The 18,851-nt window shown below is 51.4% G+C and overlaps 1 protein-coding gene across 9 annotated transcripts in view; it reads right to left on the minus strand.

Annotated features, from left to right (window-relative positions):
- agap1 (ArfGAP with GTPase domain, ankyrin repeat and PH domain 1) overlaps positions 1–18,851 on the minus strand; it is a 117,432-nt gene that overhangs the window by 42,519 nt on the left and 56,062 nt on the right. For all 9 annotated transcript variants that reach the window (XM_076723280.1, XM_076723278.1, XM_076723279.1 and 6 more), the window contains 4 exons: positions 17,875–18,009; positions 10,829–10,956; positions 10,242–10,397; positions 9,669–9,761 (listed from right to left, as the gene is read on the minus strand). In XM_076723280.1, coding sequence (XP_076579395.1) covers positions 9,669–9,761; positions 10,242–10,397; positions 10,829–10,956; positions 17,875–18,009 — 512 coding nt within the window. The remainder of the gene's footprint in view (positions 1–9,668; positions 9,762–10,241; positions 10,398–10,828; positions 10,957–17,874; positions 18,010–18,851) is intronic.

The raw sequence follows: 18,851 nt of genomic DNA on the forward strand, positions 1-18,851 counted from the left end.
ACTGAGTGGAAGCATCTCTGGAGTCTGGACGTTCACTGACTCTGAGGATGACGAGGATGATGGATGAAGATCCGGCCATTGGTCAACTTCACTTCCTGGTTTTGGAAACTGCAGCCACTCCCATCAGCCTGAGCTGCACTTCCTGTTTAATGTTAGCATGCTAACACGCTAAACGTCAGGACGTTAGCTTCGCCTGAGGGCGTCCAGGACCAGCAGACATCAGCTCAGTGATTCGGGTGTTTAAACGTCATTTAACCGACTTGTCAAAGGCACATCTGCTGCATTAAAGTTGGATCAGTCTTTTTTAAAGCGGCACAGACGGACGACCGCTCCGTCTCCTCTTCGCTCCTTCACGACGCCTCCAGTGTCAGCGATGCTCGATCCTCTCCAGCTGATCGCAGGAAGCGCATCGTGGCTTTGAAGGTGAGTCTTCATCTGCGGAGCTTCATCGGGTCGCTGACGCTGCAGCGTTTCCTGTGATTCCTCTGATTTCAGCTCCTGTCATGAGGATGTAAGCAGAGCTGTGTGTGTGTGTGTGTGTGTGTGTGTGTGTGTGCGTGTGCGTGTGTGTGTGCTGCTACAACAAACAGGGGTTCCCCACGGTGCGCTAAACGCGACTTGACGAGCTTCCCGCTGCTCTGAAGTGAAAGCTGCCGGCAGCCGTGCAGCTGTCAGGCCAGCTGATCATCCATTACTGCCGGTTAGCGAGCGAGCGGCAGAGACGAGTGTGTCCACGCCATCATGGTTCAGACGTCCAGGTCACCTCAGACCACGGACAAACGTACAGAAAGACGAGAGGTGAGATCGCTCAAAACGAACCAGGTGATTCACCTGAAGCCATCAGACGAGCAGAGACACACAAACATGAAGACATCTGAGGCTGTTGGACATCAGACCGTCCACTGTGGACCGTTTTATTTCAACTTAGAGACGCAGCAGGACATCTGTGTTTTCACGTCTGCACAAACAGAGACGGATGTCCACATCTGGAGACGAGCGCTATGAGTCCGTGAGGGTTCCCCTCCTGGTTCTACACACTTCAACGTTCCACCACAAGAACCTTTTTCACGAGGGACGGACGAAGACGGCTCGAAGACGGACAAGGAGCGAAGTCTGCGGGACGTTTGAGTGATGCTGAAGAGGACGGGTGAGCTCCACCACTGCAGGCCTGGGCTGAACTAAACTGGGGGGTGAGCCAATATTTCTCACACTTCTCCATCCAGAGCTGGTATTTGGGGAGGGAGACGTCAGCAAATTAATTTTGGCCATCCATCGCCGGATGACAAGCGATCAGTTTGCTCGAGGGGAAGGCTAATTGAACGCCGCGTCCAAATCCTCCTGATGGGTAATATCTTTCATTATTCACCTCCCCGGGCTTCGTGACACGCACACGTCGCCTCTTATTTTACCTTCGGGAGGGGGGGTGGCAGCCATGACAGCTCACAAGGTCTCCACATGGGAAAATAGATGTGTGGAGATAAATACATCCTCGGATAGACTCTCCCGGCTGCGCCGAGGCACTTCTCCGCCCCGGTGAAGTATTGTGGGGTAGTGCTTAGGAAAAGGTCGCTAGCTCGGGGGGGCGAGGAGATGGAGTCATTTGTTAGGCATCCGAAAACGTCCAAGGGCGTTACTGAGATTCACAGAAGAAGAAAACAAAGAGGCAGAGTTTGAGTGGAAGTGGACAGAAGCAGGAACGGGTGAGCGGGTTTGGGCGAGACGCTCGAGACGTCTTGGAGGCGCCAACGCCGCTGAGGACCCTGAAAACACTGAACTGTGCACACTCACTTCCTCTTCCTCCACACTGACACACTCCTCCGCCTCGGTGAAGTATTGTGCTGTAGTGCTTAAGAAAAGGTCGCTCGCTCGGGGGAAGTCAAAAGATGAAGTCATTCGTTAGACGACGCATCCGAAACCTCGTACCTGAGGGTCTGATTAAAGACCACCGCAGTCACATGTCACGCATGTTCGAGGATGGAACCGCGGACGTTATCGGACAAATGAGGGTTTGCAACTTTCTCTTTCATCTTATGTGTTCGGTTTGAGGGCTGGACATCAGTGAAAAATCCTGAAAAATGACAACAAGAAGCCACAAAACCAACCGAATTTACAGCAACAACGGTCACCTTCGACCGCGAAGCACAGAGCGTCTGCTGCAGGTCTGCTTCCTCCTGGAAGCTCCTGTCTATTGACACACACTAATCTACTCTCTAATCACTCAATCACCCCCCTATTTTCCTCAGACAATGGACTCTCCCCAGGCCTCCTGAAGGGAGTGACAGCGGATCTGAGAGGAGATACGGGGGAGGCGCTATCTGTGGAAAAGACGAGGACGAACCCTCCGGAGGACAGGAGGATCTGGAAGGGGCCCGAGCCCTTTTGTTCTTCCACGTCTCCGGAGAGCGGGAGGCTAAATTAGAGGTGTCACCCCCCGCCGACAGCAGAGCGGGGGGTGACGAGGGAAGCCGGACGCTCCCTCCTCTATCGCGGCGGCCATCTGATCCGGCCTGAGCGGCGATCGCAGGTCATCCATCATCCTCTCAGTCCGTGTCGAGCCCGAGATCAAAGTCGGTGAAATGTTCTGATGCGTCTAATCACGGCTGTCCACACGAGACAAAAAGAGGAGGAAGACGATTGGCTGGGACTCACTGCAGCTGGACTAACCGCTAACCACGTGCAGGAATCATGCTCCGATCCAACAATCGCAGCAATAAAAGCCGTAAAAATGTCCCTCAAACGAGCGTCATCGGGCTCGTGACCCCGTGACCCCGAGTCCTGATCACAGGTGACAGCACGAGGCTGAAACGATCACGCGTCCACACCAAGAGGGCTCCTTCCTTCCTGGATTGTCTCATTTGAAGGACTTCTCGAGGCCTGAAGAGGACAAAATGTTCAGCGTTTGATAAAAATGTGCTTTTTAACTTCCTTTAATCATCCTCCGAGCTCTCAGCTCGTCTTTCCACCAGCAGCAGGTGAACTATCTGCTCTAAAAACGCCTCAGAGCTGCTGATTCCTCTCAGATTCGGTGTGAACGGTGTCATCTGATTGTGTTTGACTTCGGTGCGTTGAGCTGTCGCCTTCATGAACTGCAGCTCTCACTTGAAAGAAACAAATCAGCGTTTCTGCTTTCAGTGGTTTTGAATCTGAATTGTCTGCTGTTCAAAGCCCACGTTTGGAGGATGGCGCAGCCTTGGCAGAGCTCTGTGTTCTCCGAGCGTCTTCCAGTTTAAAGCACCACTTCCTTCCATGTGGTACTTGACCCGACGACAGTCACTTCAGGGGACGACGGAGGGAAAAACAAGCCTGCCGCCTGGTGTGAAACATTTACCGCGGCAACACCAGAAAAACACCAAAGCGAGAACAAAACCCACCACTGACATCAAAACACACACGGCAACACACACGCAGCAGCATCAGTCTCCACGACAAGGTCGGCGTTGATGAGGCAAGGACGGCGAAGGGCAGGCCCAGGGGAGCAGGACGCAGACCAGATCAAATAAAACACCACCGAGGAAGAGGGGGGCTGAAGAGGAGCTGATTTATCTGATAAGAGTTCTGGGTAATTAATTAGAAACTCAATTATCCAAACCTTACTTCAGCAGTCTCAATTCATTAGCGGATGAAAAACCTCGCCCCTCGCTCGGCTCTGACGCCCAGAGAGAGGCAGGATGTGGAGAACACGCCGCTCCTCTTCCTCCCTCGGGTCGCCGCTGGTCGCTCTTTGTCCAGCTTATCGTCAGACCAGAGTACACACACACACACACGCACGCACGCACGCACGCACGCACGCACGCACGCACGCACGCACGCACGCGCACGCACGCGCACACACGCACACACACACACGCACACACGCACACACGCACACACACGCACACACACACACACACACATGCGCACACGCACACACACGCACACACACGCACACACACACACACACACGCACGCACGCACACACACACACGCACGCACACACACACGCACACGCACACACGCACACACACACGCACACACACGCACACGCACACACACACATGCGCACACACACACACACACACACACACGGCGTGGAACAACAAAGCGACCGCAGGGATGCTTCCGGCGCGCTCGGAGCAACACCCCCGTGCCAAACAGAAACGGCGGCGGCGCTCCGTGGAGACGCCGCGCCGAGGCGTAATGAGCGGCATCTAAAAACGCTCTTTGATTGACGCCTGTGTTCCTTGTTTTAATTATTTCTCAAACTAAAAAGGAAGAGACGTCCCTCCGACACATCCTCGACCCCCCCCCCCCCCCCCCCCGACAAATCTCATTTCCAGGGGTTAGTGTGCATGACAAAAATGTCATCATGGCCAAAATGGCTCCGAGCAGTGACAACCTTTCCCAGGGAAATGATATTTTTCCAATCCGGCGGAAGGCGGATCATGTCACCCTCGTTAAAGCCTTGATAGCAGGTCTTTAATATTCACCGTCTTAATTAGGGCCGCAGTTAATTTCATTAAATTCTTTGGCTGCTAAATGAAGCAGATTATGAGACATCTTTTATTGCGAAGCGTGAAATTACAGCCTGCCCGCTGCCAATGGCGGGGCGAAACTAATGAATTACAGGGTAAATAACACCCGAATTAACCATCCAATTTAACTCCTTACAAAGCGCCCGGCGCCGAGGGGGGACGAGTAGACTTGTCAAAACCACCCAGCCCCGCGCTCGTCTGCGACCCCCCGAGAGGCAATTACAAGCGCGGCGCTAATCAGCCGCCGTCCGACACTCCTGCAGGAGTCAGAGTCGGACTCAGAGAGGAAACGATCATCTGCGGCAGGAGGTCGTCTGGCTGGAGGTCAGGAGGTCTGCGGGCCGAAGAGCGAGCGGCACGGAGCCTCGGCACGGGACGCTCGCCAGGACCAAGACGAGGCGGCAAGTTTGAAGAGATCTGTCCCTCCTCGCTCTGCTGCCACGTCTGTCTCTGCCTCACCCATCAAATCAAGACCAACACAGAAAGTGATTCATAACCAGAACGTTTCCTCTTCATTTCTTGGTTTTCCTCATTTATTTCTGCCTGTTCTAAAAACACGGAGGGAGGTTTGACTTATTGTGACATCAGCCATCGTCTCAGGGGACAACACGCACCCTGATTAATGCTGAACGTTAGAGACAGCGGGTCAAAGTTCATTCAGGAGGACGATGGTGGGGGTCAAAGTTCAAACTGGTGTCCAGTGAACCACTGAGCTCATCCTGATGCTTTACTTTGTCTCATCTCGTTTCCGTCTTGTATTTTTGGACTGTTGGACAGTCAGTTGTCACCCCTCCCACCTCCTCACCCCCGCTGTGACGTGTCGTCATGTCGAACCCTGAACGCACCGCGGCGTGGACGCCATGAGAGGAGCCCACAATTGGTTCCAGGAAGTCGGCCTCAAAGTGGGCGTGGACAAAGTGAATTGACATGAGGTTGACTTCCTGTGCGAAGGCGGGCTCAGAGATCTGTGGACTGTGATTAGAGCGCATCATTAGTCCAATCATCATCCTCTAATCAGGATGTGAAACCCCTCATTTGAGTCTCTGACCCTCTGAATCCGCCTGAGCAGCATTTAGCTCCTCGGTCACGGCTTCAGATTTCCTGACTGGGTGAAATCCAGAGGAGGCGAAGGAGCTCTTCGTCTTCCTCTTCTCGTCATCCGTCGCCGTGTCGGCCTTCAGCGAGGGCCGGGCGGCCAACGCGCTCCGGTGGCGCCGCTCGCTGGGCGCCAGTAAAAGGCTGTTTGTGCTGGGCGGCTCCCAGGCGTGCTGTCAACCGTCACTGAGTAAATAAAGCTTTGGAAGGAATAAAAAACCCTCCGCGGTGCGTCCGCGGTCCCAGCGGCTCGGCTGCTTTGTCGGAGGAAATTAATTTGTTAGATTGTTGGTTTTCAAAGCACCTCGGTCAGCCGCTCGACAGAGACACGAGCGAGCCTCTCCCTCTCTCTCCGGTAATTAGCGGCTAATTAGCGGCGTGGAGCAGATGTCGGAGGAGCCCTGCGCCGTCAACAGCCTCTGTAAACAAAGCTGGACGCATCCGCTCACTTCAAGGAAGAAGAGGAAAAAAACGACCAATCGGCTGTCGGTCCAGCCAGCGTTTCCTCTGCGGGCTCGGCGGCGGCGGAGCGTCGTGGCGGGAGGTTTCAGCTTTGACTCCACATGTGTTTCCTGTTTTAGCTGCAGAGCGAGCGTCGTCCCGCCGAGGTTCATTAGAATAAACAGATTTGGGTCTTTAAAGGGACATTTCAGCACATTCATCTGTGGTGGAAAGCCATTTTTCCGGTCTGTGTGGCTGAACGTGAATGCATCATGCAGACTGACTTCACATATCTGTCTTCAGGACAAATGTCTGGACTTCAGTCTGGATCACATGATGACTAAAAAAAAAAAAACTCCAGACGATCAAACACTCAATCAGAGGCTCTTATTGATCTGCTGTGTCATTGATTTCATCGTGTTTTAACCGTCTGAATCGTTTTCTAACTGTTCTGAAAAGTGTACAAATAAAGTTTATTGTTGTTGCGAAGGTGGAGTAACCGTCTGGACAGGAAGCTGATGAGATCTGACCGCCGCCGTGTTCAGCGCTCAGAGCCGAAACGATCAATCGACTCAACGATTAGCCGACGGACAGAAAAATAATCAGTTGGCTCGTCTGATTGGCTGCAGCTCTTCTGTCTCTTGAAGGGAAATGAGACGTCTTTGTTGTCTTCAGATTTAACCGCAGACGAACGAGAAGAGGAGCGATTGGCCGCGTGACACATGTGACCTCGCTGCGCCCACACACACCTTCACACACCGACGGTCATCATTACCTGAGCTGAATGGAAACGTTTGTCCCGCGTCTTTGACTGAGCCTGAACGCGTCTCCGGACCTGAGGCGAGTGCGTTCGTGTGGATTTGTACGAGCTAATTGCCTCAGAGTGGAAACCCGCCCCGTTCTCATTACAGCCAACCGAATCCGCCGTGCCCCGCCTGTGTGTGTGTGTGTGTGTGTGTGTGTGTGTGTGTGTGTGTGTGTGTGGTTTTAATGAGCTGGACTCTCTTAACGAAGGCGTTCTCCTTCAACAAAAGGCGAAGTGAACTGCCGTCACCTCGAGTGCTCCAGAGTCGCGCTGAGAGTCGCTCTAATGAGATCAGGACCGACGAACAAGTGGCTCAACGCCGTGAACACAGGTACAACACACACACACACACACACACACACACACACACACACACACACACACACGCAGGTACGAGGTAAGAATAAGCAGCAGCAACAGCAGAAGAAGAAGAAGAAGAAGAAGAAGAAGAAGAAGAAGAAGAGTTCGGCAGCTGGCAGAAGCAGTGAGAGGCACCAAACTTAAACCATAAATATCTGATAGAATTATTAATAATAATAATAATAATAATAATAATAATAATAATAATAAATAAATAAACAGTTTTTCTGAAGCTGTTCTGTCTGTCCAGGTCCTGGTCCAGGTCCTGGTCCTGGTCCAGGTTCAGGCCTGCTTTTGATGGGTCATTTCAAATGTATGAATTCTAAAAAGACTCCACGAACCGATGAGTTCATGAACCTGATCGTGGTCTTAATGGAGATCTCTGATTGGGCAAAAACAAAGCGTCGTTCAAACCCACGGCACGGCGTGCACCTGATGAGGACCACAGTCCTGCATGTGATTGGTTAAAACTACAAATGTGACGCTGTTCAAGCATCAAATCCACGTTGTTAAATCATAATTAAGATCACTAACAAACAAACAAACAAACAAAGGTCTGAAGGTGGTTCACAGAAAACAATCCTCGCCCTGTATTTACCTCCTCGTTAGCCTCGTTAGCCTCGTTAGCGTCAGAGGGCTGCTGTTACATTCACTGCAGCAGGTCGACGCAGCGTCACAAACACCTGAACCATAAACGACCGCGGTGATACGAGCGTCTCGTGGTCGAGTTCACGGTGGGAGACGAGAAGGTGACGGACAGTCAGACCGCCGTCTCATTAAAAACAAGTGTGAACGCGGCGCTAATGGGAGGACAAAGGACGTAAAACAGAGTGCAAATGGAGCGTTAACGGGGGAGAGGAGGCCGGACCTCCAACGCCAAGCCAAATCGCCTTCCTGACGCGCACGCCGTCTTCATAAAACTCGCTCGCAGTGTAATTAGGGAGCAGGTCTGCGGCGCGCTGAGCCGCCGTCGACACTGAGGAGACGAGGCGAGAGCGACCGCGGGGAGCCATCAAATCAATTAACGTCCACTTCCAAAAAAAATACAGCAGGAGGACGCTGAGTGCCTCACAGCGCCGCCGCTCCAGCTTTGTTGTGCTGCGCGTGTGTGCGCGTGTGTGCGTCATGTCATGCCACACTGAGCATGTGTCCGGCTCGATTAGCTGGATTTCATCAGCTGACTCAATACAGAAGCTTCTGGCGAGCAGGTTTGGGAGTAATCATCAACTTCCTGCTCAATAATCGTCCGTTGACGAGGTGGTTGAGACGTCAGGTGTGATGAGGTGAACAGAAGCGTCCACCTGTCGCCTCGGCTGACGTGCAGCTGCAGGTGTGTTTGTCGTTTTAGATGATTTTTGGGGTTTTATGCTCAAACTTGACTTAAACTTCTCAGAGTATTTAATTCTGAAGCTTGAACGTCTCGTCGGCGGTGAGACGACCGCGCTGGTCATCGTCCTCACGTCATGTGACCATAAGGCCAGTGAAGCAGACGAGCCGATGAGGCAGCAGAAGAAGTCGATGTTGTGACTCTTTAATCCCTAAAAATGAATCCAACACGTTTCCTGTCGGCTCGTTTAATAAGCGCCTAATGGCGGCTGTTTCTGCTCGCCAACCTGCACTCAGACCAAATTAACGGCGCCAAACGACTGGACTCCGCCTGCTGGGCACCACCGCTGCATAACACCACAGAAGAAGAGGACAGAGGTGCGTTTGAAGCCACTGGGAGAGAGATCCTCACACCACGAGGACGCCGTTCGGCTGCAATTACTGAGCGCTCTGCGGCGGCGACGGAGTCTTTTCTTAAACGCCCCCAAACACAAGTGGCAGCGGCACGCGTCCCCTCTCTCTCTCCCAGTCTGCCTGCATGTCTCTCGCCCGCTGAGGAGGCCCCTAATCACAGATGCGATTTGTTCACTCGGAGATTACAAACGAGGCCGCGGCGGCGACACGAGAGGCCACGATTAGAGCTCGCTAATTGCCTGATTTGCTTGTCGGGAGACTCCGAAACCATCGCCTCGCCCCCCCACCCCTCTCACCCCCTCGCCGTCTCACCCACTGCGGCTCCAATGCGAGAGGAGCTCGTTTGAGTCAAATTAAGAGCCGGTTCAGGTGTTCTCCTCGCCATCACAGCAGGCGCGTGTCATCATTCATCCTCTGCTTCTTCCTCTTTTACTCCTTGAAAACGCTGCTGCCAATCAAAGGGCTCAGGAAGACAGAAACAAGAGGAACGGCGGCGGCTTTGAAGGGAAGAAGAGGAGGCGAGACGAACGAACAGAGAAGAAGAAGAGCGACGGAGGGAGTGACAGTGAAATGGCTTCCCTCTGCTCCTCCTAATGATCTGGATGGAGGACCCGGGAGAGCCCCTCACTCTAATTGATGTTAAGTGTGTGATTTCACTGTTAATCAAGGCCGAGGCGTTGGGGGGGGGGGGGGGGGGGGGGGACAGGAAGTCTCACCTGTTTGATGGGGATGGCTCGCCCACTGCCGATGCTGTCGGCTCGAGCCTCCAGGCCTTTCTTGTCCTTGTCCGTGTCGCTCGCCTTCCTCGACTGTGGAGAGACAAAAAAACGTGATCATCAACAGGAACGCCAAGCGCCACTCCGGCGCCAAACAACAGGAGGCGCCGTGCTGACGTTTCACACGTCTGTGGTTCAATTCTCTAAAACTCTTTCAGTCATCGGCCCTCCAGGGCAACAGCTCCGCCTCTGACGGCGTCCCGCCTCTGACGGCGTTCAGCCTCTGACGGCGTCCCGCCTCTGACGGCGTTCAGCCTCTGACGGCGTTCAGCCTGAAGTTTGTGAGTGAAACACGTCCACAGTGAAATGACTCAGAGGCTGATCGTCGTCAGGATTTATGGCCGATGACATTTAACCTTTGACCCCTCAGTTTGAACACAGCCAGTTGAAGTGGCTGAAGCTGGTTCAGCCTGAGCTGAGAGGCGTTCAGGTCCACATGTGACAAACACATTTCAGCGTTTCACTGGCTGACGCCGATCGTCCGTCCTCTGACAGGACAGGACAAAGACTCACGGTGAACAGGTTGGAGCGGCGTTTGGACTGCTTTCGGACAGGCGTCGGCGTGTTGGTGGTCTGCGGGACGTCGATGCGGAGCTCCTTCTGGCTGGTGCTGGGCGTGGACGGCACCGAGGACGAGTAGTCGCTCAAGCTGCCGCCGCCGTTGCTCGTCTGCGGGGACAGAAAGGAAGCAGAGTTGTGTTTATGTTGTGTTGTGACCTGCTCTCAGACCAGCTGTGAAGCTGCTCTTTGGACTGAACGAGCTCTAACGAGAAAGTTTTCTGACGTGTTGGACGTCTCATCAGTGTAACAGGTCTCCTGAGCGCCGGGCGAGGCGTCCAACACTCGGCTGTAATCAGCCAGAGCTAAAGATGCAGCGAGCAGCGATTTGTGGAGGCGGCGGGAAGATAAACGGGAGTCTGTGGGGACGCGGCGGCGCTGCTCGGAGACGTGAGCGATGGCTTTTTAATGAGGAATCGATGGAGGGCTGAAGGATGACGATCGAAGAGCTGAACAGTCACACAGTGTGTGTGTGAGGTTCTGTGTGTGTGTGTGTGTGTGTGTGTGTGTGTGTGCGTGTGTGTGTGCATGTGACCTCTGACCTGGCTGATGTGGACAGCCGACACTTGTGTGGCGCAGACGGACGAGTGGCTCGGCGAGTTCGGCAGCGACTTGCACGGCCCGATGGACAACTGCTGCTTCTTCCGGGTGGCCACGATCTTCTGGGCGACTGTAACACACACACACACACACACACACACACACACACACACACACACACACACATCAAAATGATCATTCAGTGAGCAGAAAGGAAAGCAGAGTGAGAAGATTTCAAAATAAAAGTCTACTCTTCAAACTGTTCTTTTCATTGAGCCGTGACGACGTATTTTTTCTGAAAGGCTGCAAAACGTCCTGCAGAGACACGACAGACTCGAGTTTGGACCAATCGTTAACGACCTGCGTGATGTCATCAGGAAGGAAGCGCGAGGAACAGACTTCCTGGAACAAGAACGACGCCATTTTCCCCTCGACGCCTGCGTCCGTCCAGCTGTTAGCGAGCAGCAGACGGTTAACGCGCTACAGGAGAGCAGCGTGTTAGCACCGTGAGCATGTTAGCATGCTGTTAGCATTTAGCTCGGAGCACAGCTCTTTAAAAATGAGCTCCAGAGGGAACAAAGAGGAATAACTTTATTTAACCAACCAAATTTCTCTCTGAAACAGCTGTTCGACAAACATGGCTCCATTCCCTCGCTAGGGGTCAATCCACATTTCTGTTCGCTCAGGTCGAAGTTGAAGCTTGTTCAAAGCGGCTTTGAATGGACGGCTCGCTGCACCTCTGCAGGCTCGAGCTGCTCGTTTGTGTCGTGGAGTTCATCGTCCACAAAGCGAGCTAAGAGCTGCGACAGTTGAAGAGAGCGATAATCAACTCCGAACAGGAAGCAGAGGCTTAATCAGACGAACTCATTAGCAGCTCAGAGGTCAGCGTGAGCTCGTGGAGCTGAAACACCAGTTCGACTCATCCTGTGTTCTGACTCCATGGAGCTGCTTCTTCAAACCATCTCACAGTCTCTCCCCTCTCGTCGCTGCCCTTGGCTCGGCCCCGTGTCACCTGGAGGTAAATGTTTACGACTGGCTCCTCATTAACGAAGCCGGGGGCTTTAACGAGCCCAATTAAAACAATGGCTTCATCTGTGAGCGCATGAAACAGGCCTGTGTTTATTGGAACAGAGATAATGGAGTCACTAAAGTCTTAACTCTCTCCTGCCTCCACGCCAGCACCCGAGTCCTCAAACACACCGTCACACACAACAGTCACATGTGTCCGAGTCCTCGAACACACCATCACACACAACAGTCACATCTGTGCAAGTCCTCGAACACACCATCACACACAACAGTCACATCTGTGCAAGTCCTCGAACACACCATCACACACGACAGTCACATGTGTCCGAGTCCTCGAACACACCATAACACACGACAGTCACATGTGTCCGAGTCCTCGAACACACCATCACACACGACAGTCACATGTGTCCGAGTCCTCGAACACACCATCACTCACGACGGTCACATGTGTCCGAGTCCTCGAACACACCATCACACATCACGGTCACATGTGTCCGAGCTACAGTTTTAAGAATTTTATTTTTATTTATGGGGCGATGAGACGTTAGCATCCTTGATGCTAGCTTGGCTAACGGGCAGCTGGGGATCGTCCAATAGGAGGGAGGCTCTCACATGCGTGTCAGCGTGTCCTGTACCTGCAGGCTGTATATTACTTTAAGTGTTAAGAACAGTTATGATAAGGCTGTGCTAAATATTTAAACTGCTCGGTTAACACAATTTAACTTTATCCATCAATCTCAGTTCTGCTCTGAGAAGCTGCCATTTCTTCTAATGGAAACGTCTCCCCCTCCATCAGATTTATGACGGGCTGCACCACCGGCGCACACATAAAGACCAGGGGGGGAGGTGAAGCTGACTGCAGCCTTTCACTCTGAAAGTCAAACACTGGAGCTGCAGAGGTGGAGCTGCAGAGGCGGAGCGCAGGTGCAGCAGAGCAGGTGGTGTCCAATCAGAGCTGTGATTCAGCCTTGATTTCAGCAGCTCTGACTGACGTTCAGGTGCGTTTTAAAGAGAAACTGAGGAAGAAATTTAGCTGAATGTGCAAAACAAACTTTTGTTTTTTCAGCTCCAGGAGACCAAACATCATCATCATCATCATCACCATCATCATCAAACACAGAACGCTGAGCTCATCAGTCCACGCGTCCAGTCAAGATGGCTGCCGGCGTACAATCACAGCAGGAAACACCCGACGTGAGACGCTAATTCATCTCTTTATGTTTGAGTGTGTGAAGATCAGTCTGTTTATCAGCTCGGAGTGGAGTGTGTGTGAATGTGTGTGTGTGTGTGTGTCTGTTTGAGCGAGTTTCACACTCGCTCTGTGTGTGTGTGTGTGTGTGTGTGTGTGTGTGTGTGTGTGTCTGTTTGAGCGAGTTTCACACTCGCTCTGTGTGTGTGTGTGTGTGTGTGTGAGAGCGTGTGTGAGGTCATCTCGGCTCGTTAGCGTGTGCTAACGGAGCGCTCTGCATCTGCACTCTGACAGGGATTAGCAAAAAGAAGAAGAGCAGAGAGAGAGTGAGAGTGTGTGTGTGTGTGTGTGTGTGTGTGTGTGTGTGTGTGTGTGTGTGTTGGAGGTTCATGTCGGTGTAATTAGGCTAATTAAATTAGTGCACTGATGGACGAGGGAGCACAGCGCTGTCACCCTCCTCCTCCTCCTCCTGCCTCCATCCCTCACACAGAGGTCACTCCCCCCGACTGGACCAGGCTTCACTTCCCATTACAGCAAATTACATGTTAAACACACACACACACACACACACACACACACACACACACAGTCACAGCCTTAAACAAAGAAGATGACTGAAACAGATGAAGATGAGAACACACTCCTGACTTTCACTGATCATCTTCATCACTTGCTGATGATGCTGTGTTGCGTTCAGGGACCGGCTCACAGCATCGGTCATTGGCTGATAATCTGGTCATTTTCACCATAAACAGGCGTTTTAACCTTTGGGAGTGTTTTGAAAGCAACTTGTCAAAGTACTTGGGAGTATTTTAGGAGTATTTTTGGAGTATTTTTGAAGCTAAAAGACCAAAAATGAACACGTTTCAGCTTCTTACGTGTGAATATCGTCCAGTTTTCTTCATCTTTAGTGACACTAAACAGATTCTGGGGGTTTCTGAGTGCTCAGACTGGGCTGTGAGGCACCATGACGTCCTGATATACATCGACCGCACTATTAATGAACTGATGTGGAAAATAATCATCCGTTGATTGATGACGACTTGAATCATTTATTTCAGCTTTATTTCAGAGCCGCTGTGGGATTATTTTGGGCGTAACAAACCTCAAAACATCACCAGTCTCTTAACATCGAAGACACTTAAACGCCACAGGGACAGACACCACTCCTCCTCCTCCTCCTCTTCCTCCTCCTCCTCCTCTTCCTCACCCTTCTCCCCCAACACAAAAATTGTCACGACGACGAGCAGGCCAATTATTTTTAACGCTAAATGTTGTGGTCACTCATGCAACTTCCTGCTCTCACTGTGCCGCCGCTGTAACTCATCAAAACCTTTATTACATTCACACACACACACACACACACACACACACACACACCAATCATGTCAAATTAGTGCGACTCAGCGTTTCTTCACCGGGAGCCTCTGCTTGTCGCTGTGATGCTCCAGCTGATTATGAAGCTGAATATGAGCGCTGTAATTAAGCCCCGCCCCCGCCGGCCGACCCGCCGCGATCGATGAGGAGCGAAGGTCACGGAGGCGTGCGCGTGAGATCAATACGCATGCACACACTAACACACACGCGTTCATAAATTGTGATTTTATTCACGATCGACAAACACGACGTTGTTTGCAAATGTCGTTTAAATCCGAGCGTTCAGTCACATCCTGTCAGAGCAGAAGAAGAACGTCTGAGCGCCGAGACGCCAAAACCGACCACCTGAAGTCAACCGGTCGTGATGGAAAACATGCTGCAGGTCGAACTGCGAGAAAATGGACACAAAGTTTATGGTTACAGACTGAAATAAGTCAAAATATTCATGACTAACGTTTCACGATCCACCAACCAAACCCTGTGCAATTTTTGGAGCATTTAAGAAAATCATTTCACTCTTTGGTCAAACTTTCTGTGAATTGTTCTTAAAGCTGCAGCTCAGAAGTTTGAAGCCTTTTTGGTTTATTTCAGTTCACTTCATTTTGTTTTTTGGCCTAAAAGGAGCAGAAATGTTACTGAGGGTGAAAAATGATCATTTCAACGTGTTAATCACACAAATCAGCTTCTGATGAACGCCACAATGGAACGACAAATGTGAGCTTCTATTTAAAACAAACGTGTTCAAATGTTCAGACTAAAAGGTGAAGAAAGAGGTGAAAACAGGAAGACGACAAACTACAAAACAAAGAATCAGATTTCACTTTCAAACTTGAAACTGTTCAATCTTTGACGTTTCCTTCAAATCTCTTTTATAGTGGATTCACTCATCATCCTCATGCCCAGCTGGAACTTTCTGCGCTTTCAAAATAAAGCATCTATCTTTTAAAATGTCTTTTATTTTGAAATCCAGGTGTGAAGCCAAGTCTTACAGGTGAGCCGAGAACAAAGTTCAGTTTCAAACATTACGCAAACTAACGGTGTTCAACCACAGAGACTGCAGCTCTGACGAGTGTGTGTGTGTGTGTGTGCGATGCTCCTGACCAATTAGAGGAAGGCGAGTGTTTTAAGTGGCTGAAGGCCGAGAGCCGAGCGGCGTCATTACTGAAGTCCTCGCTGCAAATTAAGGTCACGCTAAGAAGTAATTAAAGAGAAAGAGAGAGAGAGTGTGTGTGTGTATGTGTGTGTGAGTGTGTGTACTCAACCAAAACATGTAGCACATAAAACACACACAGTCAGTAACAGGAGCAGACACACACTCCCAAAAATACACATCTTAACTAATACACACATCATATTCACACACACACACACACACACACACACACAAAAACACAATTACACACAGACACACAAATATTGGAGACAAACACACACACACAAAATTACACACACTATTTTTCTAGATATACACTCTCTCACTCTCACTCACACACATTCAAAACCACACACCAGACTACACAACCTCAGACACACACCTGTGCTTAAATGATAAACACACACACATGCATGCATAGGCAAGTGTGTGTGTGTGTGTGTGTGTGTGTGTGCACGTGCACAAATAAGCAAACACATCTACAACAAAGAAATATCTAAAAAAAAAAAAAACTGCACAAACAGAAACACACACGCGCGCACACACACACACACGTGCACACACACACACACACACACACACAGCTGCAGGCTGCTGTCTTGTTTCAGGCGTCGACAGAAAACATTAAACTCATCGTTCTGCTGGATGATTAAAAAACTGATTAATTTGAGATAATGACGAGAAAAATACAAGGAGACAGTGTCAGAGACAATAACACACACACACACACACACACACACACACACACACACGCACACGCACACACACACGCACACGCACACACACACGGTGGAATAATTAAGAAGATAATAAGGCAGCGTTTAGTGTGGAAAGCTTCCTCCTGGGCCGAGAGCACTGAGAGCAGGGGAATACACACACACACACACACACACACACACACACACACACAGTTTATGATCCAGCACTCAAACCTCCCTTCACTCACGTCTCCAGCCTTTCTGCAGGCCGTTCTTCTTCTGTGGTTTCTCCTCATGCTGCTCTTCTCTCATCACGTCATTTCTCAGATTATTAATCTAAACTTCACACTTTGGGGATTATTGACAGAAATGTGAGCGAACTGATCGACGCTCACACAAGCCGAGCTCGTCGCTGACGGTCTGACTCGGTCTCTGCGCCTGCACTGCCCCCTTCAGGACAGACGGAGCAGTCACAGCTGAGGAGTCTGCAGATTCCTCCTCTGCCGTTCTTTCCCTCTCGCTCACACTCAAACAGCAGTGGATGCTAACTGCTAACAGATCCTGCTAACGAGGCTTCAGCCGCCGCTCGTCAAGCTCAGGTGGATGCAGACAAAGCCAGAGGCCAGCGGACTCGCTGCAGCTCTGCTAATTAAGCGCCGAGGCCGTGTCATCCATTTCTCTCTAATTACAGCCGTTAACCCCGCACCTGCCGGCCGGCCGCCCTCAGCCTCATTAGCGGCCTCTCGTCTCGTTAATGTGTCTCCGTGTAAAAAACGAGCCGCAGGGTTTACTATTTAGAAAGACGCTTCGGTGCAGCGAGAGGAAAACTTTCTGTGCCTCAGACTGCTGCTCCTGGACCAGCTGGAACGCCGCACACGAAGGGTGAGCGGAGGCTTTGACCTTTGACCTCGTCAGCTGTCTGTGACGCTGCGATTGAGGACTTCGGGAGCTCAGGAGGCCTCGTCGCCGATCACCCTCTAACGGCACATTTAAACGCTGCTGATTGACGTCAAACAGTTCAAGTCAAATCGTTTTTTCTCCCAATCGCTGCTGACGGCTCGACCACGAACGCCTGACCGTCGACGCTCTCGATATGAGCCTGACGCTCACGGCTGCAGCGCGTGAACGGACGTGAAGTTTGACCACAAACAAAAGGGCATTTTTAACTCAAATCGACCTTTTTGATCGGATCTGAACGTCGCTGCAAACTAAATTTTGAAGGTCACACAACAGATCTGCGATCGGCTCGTCATGACTGACAATATGGCCGCCGTGTGCCCCGGTCAGCCGGGACCTTGACGTCTCCGGACAACCTCGTCCTCCTCCTCCTCCTCTAATGTCTGGTTGTCTTATTAATCCCAGGGGGACTCGTCTCCGTCCAGGTCTCCGTCCCTCCCTGCCTTCCTTCGCTCGCTACGATAAAACTTAATTGCTGTTCAGTTGGAGCTGAATAGCCGAGCGGCTCCATTTCGTTCTTAATTGACGTGTGATTAAGAGCGTCCGAATGGCCGCGGCGTCGGGGGGAATGTCACCTTCCCAGAGGACTGGACGCCGCTTCCCTGACCCCCCCCCGCCGTGCGCTGGCTGAGTGGACCTTACCGTCCTGGAAGACTCGCTCCACGTTGAGGCCGTAGGTGGCGCAGGTTTCGTAGTAGGTGCAGCGTTTGAGGTCGTTGGAGAGTTTTCTGGCTCGGCTGTCGTCGATCACTCGCGGGTTGGCTGAGCTGATGGCGTCTGACGGGAAAAAAACAAAAAGAAGTCAATCACGTCCACCTTCTTCTGGATTCAAACAACCTGAAACCTTTATTCCACCGTCGCACTCAACATTAGAAAAAACAGTGACGGAGAAATATCCAACTGAGGCCGCAGCACTGATGCATTCTGGGCTTTGTGTCGGAATAAATCCTCCATTTTTGTTGTTGACGGTGCGTCCTGTCTGTTTACTCTCCATCTAAAATGCTGAGTTCAGCGCCCTGGTTTGAAAAAGGTCAAATGGAGGAAGAAGAAGAAGAAGAGCGCACGATTGGCCAGAGAAGAGCGGAGGCTCAGGTGATACGCTGGCGCCCTCTGCTGCTAAAGAAGCGGGACTGAACTCCGTCTCTGATCTGATCTGCTTCATCTGATGAAGACGAGCTGCTGCAGAAACAAAGGACATCTGGACTGTGAGGCCTGAACATGTGATCCAGGTCACCACCATGTGCTCAGGTGGACCCTCAGCGGGACGACGAAGGACGGCCTGACCCCGACGACGTCCACGATGGATGGTATCGTCCTCTGCTGCTGATCAGGTGATGAAGATCAAGGTTTTCTACTTTCATCATTGAGAGACAAAGAAGCAGGAAAAAACCAGGACACCAGCATGTAAACACAGTCAGTGCAGGAGGACAGTGAGGACAGAGAGGACAGAGAGGACAGAGAGGACAGCAGAGAGGACAGAGAGGACAGTGAGGACAGAGAGGACAACAGAGAGGACAGCAGAGAGGACAGAGAGGACAGAGAGGACAGCAGAGAGGACAGAGAGGACAGCAGAGAGGACAGTGAGGACAGAGAGGACAGCAGAGAGGACAGAGAGGACA

Source organism: Chaetodon auriga, chromosome 23, assembly GCF_051107435.1.
Source record: "Chaetodon auriga isolate fChaAug3 chromosome 23, fChaAug3.hap1, whole genome shotgun sequence".
Classification (NCBI taxonomy): Eukaryota; Metazoa; Chordata; class Actinopteri; order Chaetodontiformes; family Chaetodontidae; genus Chaetodon; species Chaetodon auriga.